This window comes from Leiobunum rupestre, chromosome 9 (assembly GCF_980474605.1).
Source record: "Leiobunum rupestre chromosome 9, qqLeiRupe1.1.hap1, whole genome shotgun sequence".
NCBI lineage: Eukaryota > Metazoa > Arthropoda > Arachnida > Opiliones > Sclerosomatidae > Leiobunum > Leiobunum rupestre.
Window position 1 is genome coordinate 16,390,576 of NC_143392.1, and position 18,973 is coordinate 16,409,548.

Consider the following 18,973-nt stretch of genomic DNA (forward strand, 5'->3'; position numbering starts at 1 on the left):
GATGGGAATCTTACGCAAATAATTTAATTTTTAATGAGATTGTATCATAATGGCAAGATCACGAAGATTTTCACGGCTTCAAGTATATTAACAACCCTTCACCTGAAGCTTATTTAATAAGTTTTTACTATAAATAGTTCAAAATTTACATTTTTGCTTATTTATGTCAGTCATAAAGTGTGGAAAATATTTGCTACAATATTTCTGCTAGTTTTAATTCTAGGCTTATCTAATACGTTTTCACTACAAATTTTACATTAGAAGTTTACGTATTTTAATAAAATCAAAAATATTTGGTTGACGGATAATAGAACGTGTTTTATATTTATTAAGTTTATCTAGTAGATTTCCATTACAAATAGTACAGTAAGAAATGTATATTACCGTACTTATCATATTTATGTAAATAATAAAATGTGGAACCTATTCTGGTTGTATCATATTTGACTAAAATTGGTTCCATTCAATTATGATAAACGCAAGATGTTATGAAATTAAAATTGTGTTAAAACACAAATATGACCTTCGGGCTACACAAGGCACTATAAGTGATTTAAATTAATTTCAGGGTTATTTAGCCAATTATATTTTAGGGTTGAGCGGGCAACTTTGACTTTGAAGAGGACCATCGTACAGTCACTTCATTTTGTCTAATTAACCTGTCAGAGTGCACATCCTTTTCCGTAACAATACGAAAAAATACACAAATTCTTAAAACAAAAAGGCATTACCCAATTTCGTCGTGTGACTCCTGAACCTTAAAACGCTTTTGTGAGAGAGATCCTATAGTTAGAGGTTTTATATTCTTCGGCTCCTTTGACCTTTTGCGCTGCTTAACCTTGGATTGAAATATATTTTGTGGGAGCAACGATGTGTAAAACTAATTCGTTTTTTACGCCTTGCGCTACCTATAGGAACGTTTTGATCCTTCCTGTTGGATCGCATATACGACGCTACTGTCTTTGGCCCTATATATGACTCTACTTTTTGGTCTCGTATATGTACTTATAACTACCGTCTGGGGTCATACATGTGTAAATAACTCTACTGTCTTGGGTGACATATATAAATGACTACTGTCTTGGGTCATATACAGGATGTTTCAAATTTGAAGGAGATGTAGGGGGTGAGTTGAGAGGTATGCCTGTTTTCTCCCCATTTTCCTACGATGAGTTAAAAGAGCGCCACAGAGCTTCAGAGTGTGGCATACTAGCCTCTGGAAGCTGCAGGGACTTTAAATACAGTTTAAGTTTACTTTTGTACGCTGCTACCTCTATTTGTTTACAAAGTCCTTTTTTACCTATCACACGAACCCAAACCTTAATGTTCGCATTTCCCAGCTGCTTGGTTTTGCGCTTGTTGCAGCCTACTTCCAGGGGCTAGTAGGCCACACTTTGAAGCTCTCTGGCGGTCTTTTAACTCATCGTAAAAAAATGGGGAAAAACAGGCATACTTCTCAACTCACCCCCTACAACTCCTTTTGCATAACCTTTTGAGACACCCTGTATATGAACCAAGACAGTAGTCATATATATGACTACGGTCTTGGGTCCTATATATAACTACTGTCTTGGGTCATATATGACTACTGTCTTGGGCCATATATGACTACTGTCTTGGGCCATATATATAACTACTCTCTTGGGTCATATATATGACTACTGTCTTGGGTCATATATATAACTACTCTCTTGGGTCATATATAAATTATATATAACTACTCTCTTGGGTCATATATATAACTATTGTCTTGGGTCATTTATATAACTACTCTCTTGGGTCATATATATAACTACTGTCTTGGGTCATGTATGACTACCGTCTTGGGTCATATATATGACTACTGTCTTGATTCATATATGTGACTACTGTCTTGGGTCATATATGACTACTGTCTTGATTCATATATGTGACTACTGTCTTGGGTCATATATGACTACTGTCTTGGGTCATATATGTGACTACTGTCATCGGTCATATATTTATATATGGATTGGACTTTACTGACTGGGGTCATATATGGACATATAACTCTATTGTCTAGGGTCATACATATGTATTTGCCTATACTGCCTGGGATATATATATATATATATATATATATATATGTATCTACTCTCTGTGGTCAGTGACATATGACTACTGAATGGATATATTTTCACAACGATCTTTCACATATTAACAAGTATTTTAAGTAACCTTTAAGTTGCGAGCAAGCCCCACGCGTGATTCTGGCTCTTGGCAACTTATTTAAAACTGATTTGGAGGCTTTTCTTTGAGCAAATGGTTCGGGGAAATAGTATAGAGCGAAGCTAGTCCCCTCTTTATTCTTAAGCCATCAATGTCGTTCACGTAAATAGAATCTCGCCAGAGTCAAGTGACCAACAATAGAGGAGGCACCAAGAGCTCCGAGTCGTAAACTCATCCGAGCGGCGTAATGGTCGTTAGATCAAGCACGCTTCTCTTGCCATCAGACAAGAAGAAATGCTGTAATAGTCCACAATAGAACGATACATCAGTGTCGGGTTCTTTTCAAAGGTTTCTTCGAATTGCGCTTTGTGGATTTATGTAAGCTGAAAATGAATTGCGGCCCTTTTAGACGGAGAACTGTTCACTCAAAGTGCAACGGACCAGGGTGCTTGATTATAGTTCCAATTTCTAGTTTGTTTAGAATGATCAAGGATTAATCGTTGAGGATAGGAGCAGAATTCCCCGCGAGTTTCTGGCTTTCACAATTTATAGTTTAGCTAGTGCAATCACGAGATTTGGTTTCCATGGTAACCTTTTTCAATGACCCCAGGAATATCACAATTTTCTATTTTACGGTCCAATATAAGCGGTTTCCATAAAATAAAACCATAAAAAAATTAAAGGATAAAATGTTTTACTCGGCGTCACGAGCTTAAGCTTTTGGCACGCGCGTTTCCCACGCGGACTTCAAATTCTATAATCTTTATCGACTTTAATAACTAGCTAAGGAGCAACAAACACAAGGAGAACGCAGCTAGCCTTTAAACACGCTAAGGCAGTGTTGTGTTCAAATTTCATTGGACGAGCATTTACATTGAACGTTTTACGGGCAGGGGGGAAGACAATTTCCGAATTTTCCCCTTCCGACGGCAGCAGGCGCTAAAGAGTCTAACCAATGAAAACTGTACACCAGAAAATGCACGACTTTTGACGGGTTGCGTTCTCCTGGTGTGGGGTGCTGTGTTTGTTGCTCCTAGGCTGAGGTGTGAAGGTAATAAAGCGATGGATCTTACCACAAACAGTGGCGACGCCGGGAATTTTCGCGAGGGTAGGCAAACCAAATAAATGGGACCCCCTTTTCTCAACGAAATGTTTCAATAAAATAAAGCAGTGATGTACATGACGAACAAAAAAGTTCTAACAACAGTAAAACGAGCCTAAATATAACAGAACTGGTTTTATTTACTAGGAGATACCTCAAAAATTTCTAAATACATTATCGACAATTGTTTCATTGTTATTTATAAATAATTTTATCTCTTGGGACAATTTTGAAACCCTAGATCAATTTGGGGTCATTTATAGGATGATTTTGGGGCCCCTCAAAATTTTAAGGTAGGCAGTGGCCTACCTGGCCTACCCTCTAGCGCCACCACTGACCACAAAAAAACTAATTTCGTTCTAATCTGTTATTGTAAAAGATTCTCGCTCATCTTACACGTACGGCCATTTAAAAATTGTCTGATGGATATTCAACGAATTAGTGATGGTTTTGGGTTACATTCCGCCATAAAGTCATAATAATGAAAACAAACTTTCTCGATAATTATAGGTCGAGCTATGCAATTAGCTGTAGCGGCGGATGAAAGCCGATTGAATACTAAATAAAATAACTGCTCTTTAAAAAGACGTATTCAAAAGGTAAGGCTATTTTTTCTTTAAATATTACAAAATTTCGACGGTCGCATCTAAATTAGCTCGTTAAAAAATTAATAAAAATCGACTAATCGTTTTAAAGACGCCGTTAATGAACACCATCGCACGGAGCCTTTACAGAACCGTGGTACCTTTCGAAACCGCCACAAAACCAGTTACAAAATCTTCCCTTTTTTTCAACCAAAAAAACGTTAGAAAGCCGAAAATTCAGAGTTCGATATACTTTTATTGCTTTCCATAAACGGTTTGCGTAGACGGTGGCTCCCCCCTGCGGAACGCATCTCAACCATGGACGATTAATATACATAAATCTTTTAAAGATAGCGTCTTTTGACTCTTTCTCGCGATAGAAGCTGCAGCCCGGCCACCGCCAAATAAATCTCCCGCTGAATTGAAATTATCTACGACCGCGACCTTGAAACGACTCCCGATGACCCTGGCACCAAGCGTTCTCACTTTTAACGGAGAATTAACTCTTATTAAAACATTCATTTATCTCGTATAAATCGCTTTTTTTTGTTAATTTGAATTTTATCGAAGTTTTTGAAATGAGTTTTAAAACGTTAAATATCAGCTTTTTTTGGGGAAAGCGGAGCGATGTGGAAAGTTATAATACATAAAACTCGAGTTTTGAAAGAAGAATAATTAATTTTTTTGTATACTACGGGGGGCCTTGAAGTTTTAGAGGTCTCGCGATTCAATGGGTTTGAGCCAGTATAATCTAACTATTGTCTAATGCCCCTGTAATACCGCTAAGACGTTTAAAATTATGCAAAGATGTGGTGAATTACGTGATGCAATATATATGTAAAGTGCGGATAAAGCTGTAGAACCATTATTGCTGTAAGCCAAAAGACACTTCAACAGTTTTTAATGGATTAGTAGCGGGGTTGGAAAGTTTTAAACAAAAATTGCAATTTATTTAAAATGCTTTAAACATTTTTTATTGCATAAAATTCTTTATGAGATTATTTTAATTTTAATTTTATTTTTAGGCAAAGTACATGTGCCGTTTGACGAAGTTAGATTTAAAACCAGTTTTAAACAATGAAAAGTGTTTTAAACAAAAACAAGTTAATATTGTTTCTTAAACCTAGTTTTTGCTAACCTTGCTTAGTAGAGGAACTAATTTAAACTTAATTTTATCTAACAATTTTTTTTAAATCGTACTAACAAAGTAATAATTGTTGCTTAAATTTGTGTTACAAAATTTTGGATTTAGCTTTAAGGCTGGATAGGGGACACCAAAATGGAACCGCGTCAGACATTTCATTTAATTATTAACATAACAATAAAACTACTTAATTTATACAGTAAAAACTTCTCTTAAAATAACATAAAATTCATTTAATTATTAACACAAGAATAAAACTACTTAATTTACTTACAAGGAGACGACCCGAGGTGTAACGCACCGATTTGGTTCAAACTCGGGGGTTTGGTAGACCTTCATGTAACTTGAAACACCCTAAAGGGAAATGTCTCCATAGGCAACCGTTTTGCCATGGCAACCAAAAAGGTTTTTGACAATACAAAATGGAAATTTTCCTATTGAATATAACATGGGAATCTGACCAAATGTAAGGGTACCCCTGTAAATATTTTAATCAACTTCGAACTTTTTCATTATTTTCTTATTTATATTTTCTATTTTTAGCATTTTCAAAAATTAAAATTTTTTAGGGTGTTTCAAGTTACATGAAGATCTACCGAACCCCCGAGTTTGAACAAAATCGGTGTGTTACACCTCGGGTCGTCTCCTTGTTAGTTGAATTAGCCCATACACATAAGCTAGTGACTATAGTCACATTTTTCTATAACAGAAATTTAGGCGAAGGCTACACTTATACGTTATCTTTCTACCATGAATTCGTTCTTGGTCGATTTTAATTTTCAGCGAAACCGATAGCTATCAGCGGCGCTATGTCAATGAACGGCCAAATTTATTTGAAATATTTCGGTGGGTAGCCTTACAGTGTGGCCATGCCAAAAAGCGCCCACCTTTCAACTTCTAAAATTGGCGGCGCCAGATTTGGGATCACCCACGTTTGACCATTGCTGCTGGAAAAACGAGATTCTTTCCCATAGCCCTACCCTTTACAACTTTCCTACCTTTAAAAATTACGTCGTCGATTTTAAAATAAATTGGGGTGTTTAATTAGAAAAAACAATCCACGAGTATAACGAACTCCCGTTGAACCTTAACGTACAGACTTAAATTAATAACGAAATTACCGTAATTCTAAGAACAAAATTACTCCAAATACAACAATCTATTCTTTAGCGATGTAAAACATCCCTCCATTTAAATTATTCTTCACTCAAAACGTCGATTTAGACACGGATGGTTGGTTAGACAATGAATTACGAGCATTATCTGTTTCCGAACTTCTTTGGGAAAATATATATATAATCCCATTTTTGTGATGGAAAAAATTCAGTACAAAATATGAAAGGGTTCATAGCGTGCGAAACGAACGCGAGTTTTTGTCGGCATTTACATGATTACATCTCGTAATCGATGTTGCTACAGAAATATCAGAATAAATCGGCAAAATTGCCACGCATTTTCGTATTAAATTTGACAGATGAAAAACTTTATGTAAATTAAGCCGAAATAATAGACAGGGTAAGCACACCCTATAAAACGTGTAGAAGGAATGTGCGGGAGGGTAGACATAGCTTTATTGTGTACAGACTGTTTACGCTACACGTTTCCCCTAAGTGTATTTTGTTGCGGGTTTGCATTTGCATATTTTTCTACCGAAATTTGATTTATTTTTTATTTAATGGGTAACCCATTATAATTTGATATGAAGGATTCCGTTTATGCTAAATACCTACTAACATAAGTAACATAGTAACCATTAGTATGACGTTTGTGTAATCGTGTTTCCCTTTCTCAATAGTGACGCCTAAAAATATCGAACTGGCGCCACTCGGTAGCGACTTCATGGACTATATTTCCTGGAATTTAATCATCTCCAAATTTAAAACATTTTCAAAATTAAATCTATATTAGCCAAAAATAATTAATAATTGAATCGGTAATCTTTTTCAAAGTCGTGTGAAGCAACCTTAATTTTCCGAGAGTGGAAGAATTTGAATTAGGGTTTACCAATTGGAAATTAAACCAACAAAGACTACATGTAAGTATTATGGTATTACTAGTCCTTCTAATCACTTGTTCATCCCTGACTGGAGATGAAAAAGTGGTAGCAATTAAAATATAGACAATGTTACTAGTCACACTTTTGGTTATTTCGTTTCTTAAGCTAACAAAGGAATCCAACCTGATAATTACTAAAAAGTTGAAAAATATCCGAGCTATAAAACTATATAGTTGCTGTAAAAATCAATATACATCAGAACTTTCTGAAATATATAACACGTTTTCAGTCTATGCAAAAAGTTTCTTAAAAACAGAATAATTTCACCGATTTCTATTGAGATAGTATCAGAAGTAAATAAACCGAAGTTATCAGATTGCTATACTCCCCATGTTGGAGGCGTTTTCCTTAAGAAGTAAAATTTTTGCCTCGAATTTGAAATTTTGGGCGCTCCAAGGTGAAAAAAAAAGTTTTGGTTTTTCTGAAACCATTTTTTATACATATAAATAGCTATACCAACAAATCCCAAGTGCAATTTATCACGTCAAAAGACGGTGGGTGGAAATTAGCTTTTATTTGACTCGATTTTCTCATCATTTTAATCAGGAAAACGCCCTCCGATTCTGAGCGCTCTTTCGATAACTTCGGTTCATTTACTTCTGATAGTATAGCCAAAATTTCGCAACAAAACAACCTTGTATGGTATAAACCCCGCAATTACCGGGTCCCTCGAAGATAACGCTGCGGAATTCACGGTTTTCGCAAAAACACAGACGGATAGTTTACAAAACAAAACGAAGTTGAATCCGTTACTTTTATAGAGATGAATTCTTAAAACAAAAGATATCTTTAGAAAAGTTGGTGATCTTCAAATACGTGGGCTGCCGAAGAAAAGCGCTTTCCCAAAAAAAAACGATTTCTTATAAACGAAATGAAGATTCTTTAAAAAGTTGGGACTTCCGCGTTTGCGAGGCGCAAAATTGGTGTGATGAGCGGGGGTTTGAAGATGGGATGGCGGCCGCCGAGCGTTCCGGCAGTTGAACTCGTACCTTTTCCCAAAAAGAAACTGTATTTTTCCCCCCCGTTAGAAAAACAACGCTTTATTTCGGAACCATTTTCCGTAAAACACTACCTCTGAAATTAAAATCGATTCAATTAGCGGATTTATATACCTCATATTATAAACACATTTGCGGGAAGAGTATGGTACGAGAAAGGTGGCCATTACGCGGCCCAGGCGGCTAAGTAAACAACAATTAGACGCGTCATCGTGATATAATATCATAGCGTCTTTCATCGCGGTAATTGCCATCTTCCCAACTGAGGTAAACAACGCGTTCCATGGTCAAGCACCCTTTTGGGAGTCGAGAGATTTGGGCAACGCCGCTAGTCCGGTTCCTAATGAGCGATATTCAAGGAAGATGATAAAATGTAATCATAAGGACTATAACACAAAAATAAATCTGGATCGCGAAACAATTATTGTATACGTCCGATTTGACCAGTTTTACGAGTTTATGATTTCAGCTTTACTTTACACGATTGTATTTCCCAATAGGCTAATTTAACATTGCCACTATCTCATTTATAAATAGCCTAAATGGCGATGATTGTCAACATTTTACCTAATTTTAAAGTAGCTTTTCCCAATAGGCTACTTTAACATTGCCACTATCTCATTTATAAATAGCCTAAATGTCGATGATTGTCAAAACTTTCTTGAAATAGGCTAAAATGAACCGATTTCCAGCATTTTCTTGAAATAGGCTAAAATGAACCGATTTCCAACATTTTCTTTACGAAATAGGCTAAAACCCGACGATTTTCAATATTTTAATTTTAGAAAAGCGAAAACCCGACGAAGGTCAATATTTTCGTTTTAGAAAAGCTAAAACCTGACGATTGTCAATATTTTCGTTTTAGAAAAGCGAAAACCCGACGATTGTCAATATTTTCGTTTTAGAAAAGCTAAAACATGACGATTGTCAATATTTTCATTTTAGAAAAGCGAAAACCCAACGATTGTCAATATTTTCGTTTTAGAAAAGCTAAAACCCGACGATTGTAAATATTTTCATTTTAGAAAAGCGAAAACCCCGACGATTGTCAATATTTTCGTTTTAGAAAAGCTAAAACATGACGATTGTCAATATTTTCATTTTAGAAAAGCGAAAACCCCGACGATTGTCAATATTTTCATTTTAGAAAAGCGAAAACCCCGACGATTTTCAATATTTTCATTGTAGAAAAGCTAAAACCCGATGATTGTCAATATTTTCGTTTTAGAAAAGCGAAAACCCCGACGATTGTCAATATTTTCCTTTTAGAAAAGCGAAAACCCGACGATTGTCAATATTTTCGTTTTAGAAAAGCTAAAACATGACGATTGTCAATATTTTCATTTTAGAAAAGCGAAAACCCCGACGATTGTCAATATTTTCGTTTTAGAAAAGCTAAAACATGACGATTGTCAATATTTTCATTTTAGAAAAGCGAAAACCCCGACGATTGTCAATATTTTCCTTTTAGAAAAGCGAAAACCCGACGATTGTCAATATTTTCATTTTAGAAAAGCGAAAACCCGACGATTTTCAATATTTTCATTGTAGAAAAGCTAAAACATGACGATTGTCAATATTTTCGTTTTAGAAAAGCGAAAACCCGACGATTGTCAATATTTTCGTTTTAGAAAAGCGAAAACCCGACGATTGTCAATATTTTCGTTTTAGAAAAGCTAAAACCCGACGATTTTCAATATTTTCGTTTTAGAAAAGCGAAAACCCGACGATTGTCAATATTTTCGTTTTAGAAAAGCGAAAACCCCGACGATTGTCAATATTTTCATTTTAGAAAAGCGAAAACCCGACGATTGTCAATATTTTCATTTTAGAAAAGCGAAAACCCCGACGATTGTCAATATTTTCATTTTAGAAAAGCGAAAACCCGACGATTTTCAATATTTTCATTGTAGAAAAGCTAAAACATGACGATTGTCAATATTTTCGTTTTAGAAAAGCGAAAACCCCGACGATTGTCAATATTTTCGTTTTAGAAAAGCTAAAACCCGACGATTGTAAATATTTTCATTTTAGAAAAGCGAAAACCCCGACGATTGTCAATATTTTCGTTTTAGAAAAGCTAAAACATGACGATTGTCAATATTTTCATTTTAGAAAAGCGAAAACCCCGACGATTGTCAATATTTTCATTTTAGAAAAGCGAAAACCCGACGATTTTCAATATTTTCATTGTAGAAAAGCTAAAACCCGACGATTGTCAATATTTTCGTTTTAGAAAAGCGAAAACCCCGACGATTGTCAATATTTTCCTTTTAGAAAAGCGAAAACCCGACGATTGTCAATATTTTCGTTTTAGAAAAGCTAAAACATGACGATTGTCAATATTTTCATTTTAGAAAAGCGAAAACCCCGACGATTGTCAATATTTTCGTTTTAGAAAAGCTAAAACATGACGATTGTCAATATTTTCATTTTAGAAAAGCGAAAACCCCGACGATTGTCAATATTTTCATTTTAGAAAAGCGAAAACCCGACGATTTTCAATATTTTCATTGTAGAAAAGCTAAAACCCGACGATTGTCAATATTTTCATTTTAGAAAAGCGAAAACCCGACGATTTTCAATATTTTCATTTTAGAAAAGCGAAAACCCGACGATTGTCAATATTTTCATTTTAGAAAAGCGAAAACCCGACGATTTTCAATATTTTCATTTTAGAAAAGCGAAAACCCGACGATTTTCAATATTTTCATTGTAGAAAAGCTAAAACATGACGATTGTCAATATTTTCGTTTTAGAAAAGCTAAAACCCGACGATTGTAAATATTTTCGTTTTAGAAAAGCTAAAACCCGACGATTGTAAATATTTTCATTTTAGAAAAGAGAAAACCCCGACGATTGTCAATATTTTCGTTTTAGAAAAGCTAAAACATGACGATTGTCAATATTTTCGTTTTAGAAAAGCGAAAACCCGACGATTGTCAATATTTTCGTTTTAGAAAAGCGAAAACCCCGACGATTGTCAATATTTTCATTTTAGAAAAGCGAAAACCTGACGATTGTCAATATTTTCGTTTTAGAAAAGCGAAAACCCGACGATTGTCAATATTTTCGTTTTAGAAAAGCGAAAACCCCGACGATTGTCAATATTTTCATTTTAGAAAAGCGAAAACCTGACGATTGTCAATATTTTCATTTTAGAAAAGCGAAAACCGGACGATTGTCAATATTTTCATTTTATAAAAGCGAAAACCCGACGATTGTCAATATTTTCATTTTAGAAAAGCGAAAACCCCGACGATTGTCAATATTTTCGTTTTAGAAAAGCTAAAACATGACGATTGTCAATATTTTCGTTTTAGAAAAGCGAAAACCCGACGATTGTCAATATTTTCGTTTTAGAAAAGCTAAAACATGACGATTGTCAATATTTTCGTTTTAGAAAAGCTAAAACATGACGATTGTCAATATTTTCGTTTTAGAAAAGCGAAAACCCGACGATTGTCAATATTTTCGTTTTAGAAAAGCTAAAACATGACGATTGTCAATATTTTCGTTTTAGAAAAGCGAAAACCCCGACGATTGTCTATATTTTCGTTTTAGAAAAGCTAAAACATGACGATTGTCAATATTTTCGTTTTAGAAAAGCTAAAACATGACGATTGTCAATATTTTCGTTTTAGAAAAGCGAAAACCCGACGATTGTCAATATTTTCGTTTTAGAAAAGCGAAAACCCCGACGATTGTCAATATTTTCATTTTAGAAAAGCGAAAACCTGACGATTGTCAATATTTTCGTTTTAGAAAAGCGAAAACCCGACGATTGTCAATATTTTCGTTTTAGAAAAGCGAAAACCCCGACGATTGTCAATATTTTCATTTTAGAAAAGCGAAAACCTGACGATTGTCAATATTTTCGTTTTAGAAAAGCGAAAACCCGACGATTGTCAATATTTTCGTTTTAGAAAAGCGAAAACCCCGACGATTGTCAATATTTTCATTTTAGAAAAGCGAAAACCTGACGATTGTCAATATTTTCGTTTTAGAAAAGCGAAAACCCGACGATTGTCAATATTTTCGTTTTAGAAAAGCGAAAACCCCGACGATTGTCAATATTTTCGTTTTAGAAAAGCTAAAACATGACGATTGTCAATATTTTCGTTTTAGAAAAGCGAAAACCCGACGATTGTCAATATTTTCGTTTTAGAAAAGCTAAAACATGACGATTGTCAATATTTTCGTTTTAGAAAAGCGAAAACCCCGACGATTGTCAATATTTTCGTTTTAGAAAAGCTAAAACATGACGATTGTCAATATTTTCGTTTTAGAAAAGCTAAAACATGACGATTGTCAATATTTTCGTTTTAGAAAAGCGAAAACCCGACGATTGTCAATATTTTCGTTTTAGAAAAGCGAAAACCCCGACGATTGTCAATATTTTCATTTTAGAAAAGCGAAAACCTGACGATTGTCAATATTTTCGTTTTAGAAAAGCGAAAACCCGACGATTGTCAATATTTTCGTTTTAGAAAAGCGAAAACCCCGACGATTGTCAATATTTTCATTTTAGAAAAGCGAAAACCTGACGATTGTCAATATTTTCATTTTAGAAAAGCGAAAACCCGACGATTGTCAATATTTTCATTTTATAAAAGCGAAAACCCGACGATTGTCAATATTTTCATTGTAGAAAAGCTAAAACCTGACGATTGTCAATATTTTCATTGTAGAAAAGCTAAAACCTGACGATTGTCAACAGTTTCACGAAATAGGCTAAAATGAGACAATTGCTAACAGTTTCACGAAATAGGCTAAAATGAGACAATTGCTAACAGTTTCACGAAATAGGCTAAAATGAGACAATTGCTAACAGTTTCACGAAATAGGCTAAAATGAACCGATTGCCAACATTTTACCGACATAGGCTAAAACCCTTCAATTGTCCAAATATGCTAAAACGAGGAGATTTTTGAGAAAAAAATTACAAATTTAAATGTTATATTTATATATGGCGCCATGGGTGGGATCGAGGATTTCACCGCGTTAGAAATACATTGAACCCACCCTCCAAACATCAATACTTTAAAAATTTAGTACGTAAAAAAATTGGTGGGAAAATTTGTGGCTTCTAAAGTAGTGTTTTCCTTCCAAATCTAAAGGTCAAACGAATCACGAAAATACGTTTTATTTCGAAAAGAAACGTCGGATATGACAGCGTATACCTCGCTCGGGATTCCCTTTTCAAAAGAAATTAAACGAATTATCCGAACCTGTAATTTAGTTTCCGAAATATCGTCGTTTTTCACCGAAAAAAAACCGAGATTTGACAATTTATTTTTTTCGCTAATACCATACGAGTTCCAACCGAAGAAAGTGTATTGGAATACATTGAGGAACCGGGGAAGACGTTTACGGTTTGACGCATTTTGCGGAAGTTACGCTAGGCTAGCCACACTCCGCTTGGCCACGAAGATAGAGCGAAAAAATATTTGAGAAATTAAGCGACCATTGATTATCTATTCCTCGCGTGTTCGACGCGCTTTCGCTTACAACGTACAAAAAATAAAACAAACACTAAATATTTAATGGTTTTTATCAAGTGGCAGACGATCAAACCGATTTAAAACTCAAAAATCCCCAGAAATATAAACAAGATAATCAAAACCACTATAAAAATCATGATGGAAATAACAATATTTCGACTTAATCCGAAAATGAAGTCTCGTCTCGTAGCTCGGTAGTTGTCGCCGTCGTCTAGCGTGATCAGTATCACGCTCCTCTGAAATTTGGAAACAATTAACGCTTGAAAATAATGAGGATTAACGCCAGGGCCGGATTACTCAATAGGCTGACAAGGCCTGGGCCTAGGGCACTAAGCTTACAAGGGGCACTAAGCCTACTAGGGGCCCCAGGAGGTTTCGAAAAATTTAAAAGTACAAAAATTTTATCATTTACTTTTCACAATTTTTTTTCCGGAGTAATTTTAGTCAATGCGCCCACATTTTTCGATTCCATGTAAAACAATCATTTATTAACGTCACTAAAATATACGCAAAGTCTACATTGCAATTGTATTTTCCATCCATTTGTTAAGTATAAATTGCATGAGCGCGTAGCTCGCTTCACTCGCCACTGAAAGGGGGCCCCAAAATTAGCTTGGGCCTAGGACCCCACAAGGTCTTAATCCGACCCTGATTAACGCGTAAGGATGGCCGGGTTTTGCCTTTTTACACTTACCACGATGCCAATTGTATCTTGGTAGTTGCCGCTGGTAACCTGTCGCAAGGCTTCGTTGTCGCCCACGGATATCGTGACGAAGAGTCTTCCTCTCCTGCTATGGTCGAAGTAGTCGGGCATTCCTTCGTCTTCCACCATCATTCTGAACCCGTCCCTGACTGGCCCTAGAGTACGAGTCAAATCAATGAACAAAACTAATCGAAAACCTAATTTCCCAAGGGTACAACCTCGTTTGTAGTCTAGTTTCAGAATTCGACCATCGAAACTGGGAAGGGTCTTTGAAAAACCACGTTTAGCTTCATTTTCCGTCAGGATGAGGGAACACGCCAAATCGTTGAAACCACACGGATGGTACAGACCATGAGGCTGAAATTTGACCACGAAAATCAGGTCACCCGGCAAGCGGTCGTCTTCGTGGTTACCCTCACCTATGAAGGTGATCTCCTGATTGTTCACCACGCCTGCGAAGATTAAATAGCTAAGGTTCAAAACAAAAGAGGCAATATGACAATGAAGACGCGAGTACCTTTCTTGATTTCTACCCTGACCGACTTAGTGGTGATTTTCATTTGACCTTTGCATCGGGTGCATCGCTTACGAAGAAACAAACCTAAATGGTTGTCCATTTTTAGCATGGGACTCTCGCGTATATGAGAAAGCGTAAAAATATACCATAGCAGAAAGAACACGGCACGATAACTGAAACTGGGACATTTTTAACGGTTCCGTTGTAGACATCCTGTAGCTCGACCGGAAGCTCAATCTTTACAGGATCGGCTTTCTTGTTTGGAACTTGGCTCCTGAGAATCGCTTCCAAATCCTCCAAAGTGAATTCCGATTCGTCGTCGTTGAAGGTCTCCCAGACGTAATTCTCGCCACCCTGGTCGTACAGGCGCCGTTTCTCCTTGTCTATGAGCACTCTGTAGGCCTTGTCGATCTTCTTGAACTGTGTAGAAGCAAATCCTAAATTGAGTTTGTTTTCAATTAAGGAAGGAGAAGGAGATGGGTGAAGCCTTCGACATCTTCTTTTAGCAAAACTGTCAAGCTGACATTTCTAGATAAACAGCGGCACAACGTACTTCTTCGAGTCCATTGGGGTTCTTGTCCGGATGGTACTTCCGGGCCAAATTTCGGTATGACGTTTTAAGTTCTTGTTCCGTAAAGTTCCTGCCCACTCCCAACAAGTCGTAGTAATTTGGCTCAGCCATTATTGGGATAGTTTAACTTTATAAGCTATAACTAAGGAATATCATGGTGGTCTGTAGAGGTGGCGTTTCCACCGATTTATGGTTTTATTTTGACTATCTTCGAAATTTGCCGATTAGATTCGCGGAAATTTTGACTTCAGTCATTCCTTGGCTGCGAGATAATGAACGGTAGATAAGATTAGCGAAACTTATAGTTCGACTGAGGCGGAGCAAAAAGTTAATTTAAAAGTACACGGCTTACTTTGTACGTTTATTCGTCTTAAACTCACATCATTTTATTTTAAATCGATGGACTGGACTTAAAATAGTGAACAATCCACAGAAAATATTAACAGACATTAGCTAGTAAGATTGGTATTCCGGGTTCTCAAATTTATCCTTCTACTATCGATCATTTATTAACTACCAATATGTAAAAATGTACCGTACTTTCAAAGACCTATACATAAAGTCTAGAGTAAGAACTAGGAGGTCCTATATCTAAGCATTTAGGGCCATTTCAAAGATCAAGATAAAGTCTCTAGCAATAACTTGGTGATCCTATATTGGAGCCTTTAGAGCAATTTCATAGACCAAGACAAAGTCTTCAACAAGAATTTGGAGATCTTTTATTGGAGCCTTTAGAGCAATTTCAAATACCAAGATAAAGTCTTGAGCCAGAACTTGGAAAGCCTAGCTATCTCGAAGCTCCGGACATAAAGTCTCGAGCAAGAACTTGGATATCTTATATTGGAGCCTTTAGAGCAATTTCAAATACCAAGATAAATTATCGAGCAAGAACTTCGAAAGCCTAGCTATCTCGGAGCTACAGACATAAAGTCTCGAGCAAGAAGTTGAAGATCCTACATCGGAGCCTTTAGAGCAATTTCAAAGACCAAGACACTCTTTAACAATAATTTGAGATATTTTATCGGAGCCTTTAGAGCAATTTCAAATACCAAGATAAAGTCTCGAGCAACAACTTTGAAAGCCTAACTATCTCGCAGCTCCAGACATAAAGTCTCGAGCAAGAACTTGTAGATCCTATATCGGTGCATTTATGTTAATCTCAAGACCAAAACATAGTCTCGAGCAAGAACTTGAAGAGCGTATCTCAGTTCCTTAGAGCTATTTGAAAAGCCAAGACAAAAGCTCTAGCAAACAGTAGTAAATTATTTAGGAGACCCCGTCGTACTTTGGAATTTGTCAATATAACGTAAACAGGTATAACGGTCGTAATTGAATAAAACGAACTTAAAAGTAAAAAGAAAAATTTAACTTTCCAAATGAACTTGAAATGTCTTAGAAACGAGAAAGCAACGAACAATTGAAACAACAAAAAGTGTAAAAGTTGACGCTTCACGATGCGGACCAGAAAAAGGTGTCCCCAGATTTCCCGGCGAGTTACAGAAAACAGACGGAACAATCGTCGCCTTGTTTTAAATAAATGAAATAATGAATATTGAGCGAGAGGGGACAGGGGGTCCAGGAAGCGAGCCGGGTCAGGACAGCCTCCCGCGGTCAAGTGATGCCGAGCCGTTAAAATGCATACACTTTCAAATAATGAGAAATAACGCGTACTTTCGAACGGTTCCGTTTGATCGCACTCCTTCGTCGTTTTTATCACGAAGGTAATTAAAACAAAGAAACCAGGAAATCTTCGGAGTAAAGGCATTTCTTAGTTAACAGATTTTCCAACACGTGGAAAGTTCATAACTTCAAAATTCGCTATATTTAATTGAATAGTCGTAGGCGTGCACGCGGTAAGGGCCGGGTGGGTCACGGCCTGACCTTAAATTTACCCGAAAGTCAAAAAATAAAAGGAAAATAGGGCGCAAACAATTACTTAAAAATATCATACTGGTACAATGATTATGGGACGCAATAATTGCTTAAAAGTAACATACTGGTACAATGATTATGGGGAGCAAGAATTGCTTAAAAATAACATACTGGTACAATGATTATGGGGCGCAATAATTGCTTAAAAGTAACATACTGGTACAATGATTATGGGGCGCAGAAATTGCTTAAAATTAACATACTGGTACAATGTTTATGGGGCGCAGAAATTGCTTAAAATTAACATACTGGTACAATGTTTATGGGGTGCCAAAATAGCTTAAAAATAATATACTGCTACAATGATTATGGGGCGCAAACATTGCTTAAAAATAGCATACTGGTACAATAATTATGAGGCGACAAAATAGCTTCAAAATTACTTATTGGTACAATGATTATGGGGCGCCAAAATAGCATAAAAATAACATTCTCGTATAATGATTATGGGGTGCCAAAATAGCTTAAAAATAACCCACTGGTACAATGATTATGGGGTCCGAAAATTGCTTAAAAATAACATACTGTTACAATGCTTACGGTGCGCAAAATAACATGTTAGCCCCGACATACGCCTATGTAAATAGTACACAACTCATAAAGATCAGAATAACTAAATAGACCACAATCCTGAAATATCGGAGAGTACAGGAATTTCATAATTAACAAATTCTCCACCATGAGGAAAGTTCATAACGTAAAAATAGGTGATTTCTAACTCCATATTACGCACCCACTACATAGATAAGAATCCGAAAATAGACAAAAATCCGGAGGCATTGGAAAAACCAAAATTTGGACGTAGAAATTACCGCTACAAAGAAAAATTTGTTACGCGCTGGTCATCGAGCAAAATATATTTCGTCGATTGTTACAAAGTATAGAGATACGAGGGATGTGAGTATAATGGGTTATGATGGGGGATCAAGAGACCTTGACGCGGTCCTCCGCGCCGGGTTTCACGGATGGTTGAAGCGATTAGAGACGGTGTGGAAGTCCCTCGGCGCATTCGGACACACCGACGCGAAGAACAACGGTGCCTCACCGACGCGCAATAAGGGGACCCACCGGGAAGAATTCTTGCCAATTCTAAAACGGAGAAGATACTGGTCATTGTTTGGCACTTTGATAGTTATTAGAAGAAATCTCCCCAAGGTCTCCGTGGGGAGGAGGGTGAATTCCGAAACGCTGAGGACATCGAAAAGAACAAAAGGTGTATCTCAACGCTGACTTATACGAGTTCCGTAATCAAATTCCCGGGGAAATTTTCAATACATTCGCACTAAATACGAATCACGAAAATGATAATAAAACCCGTGTGGACTAGACGTAGCAATGGATCGCAAATTTCAGTGGACAGAAATACTCTTACGGGCCAAATAGGGGCGTCATGAATGGTTTTATTCGGGGGGCAGTAACAAAAAATACATAAGGTTGACTAGGCTGAAGCCTAAGGGACCACCAAGAGCAAGGGCCCACACCCCACTAGAGGGAGGGGGGTGTTGAGCAGTTAAGGGGCCCTTCCATGGATTAATTCGGCACTGTTGGTGTGGAGCCTGGCGAAATTAACTTATCGTCAACTTGAATTACGGGGGTTTATGGTGGAAGCCTTTCCAGTTAGTAACTCAAAGGTGGTGCTTGCGAAGCTTTTCCAAATTTCACATTCAAAGCA

The 18,973-nt window shown here is 36.5% G+C and overlaps 1 protein-coding gene across 1 annotated transcript; it reads right to left on the reverse strand.

Annotated features, from left to right (window-relative positions):
* Nucleotides 1-13,610: 13,610 nt before the first annotated feature.
* LOC149926689 (dnaJ homolog subfamily A member 4-like) lies at nt 13,611-15,583 on the reverse strand. The gene is made up of 6 exons (XM_090158699.1): nt 15,352-15,583; nt 14,945-15,218; nt 14,799-14,882; nt 14,500-14,733; nt 14,273-14,436; nt 13,611-13,814 (listed from the first exon to the last, which is right to left on the reverse strand). Exons 1-6 carry the CDS (start codon nt 15,478-15,480, stop codon nt 13,656-13,658), a joined length of 1,044 nt encoding a protein of 347 aa, XP_090014825.1. The 5' UTR covers nt 15,481-15,583; the 3' UTR covers nt 13,611-13,655.
* Between the last annotated feature and the right edge of the window lie 3,390 nt (nt 15,584-18,973).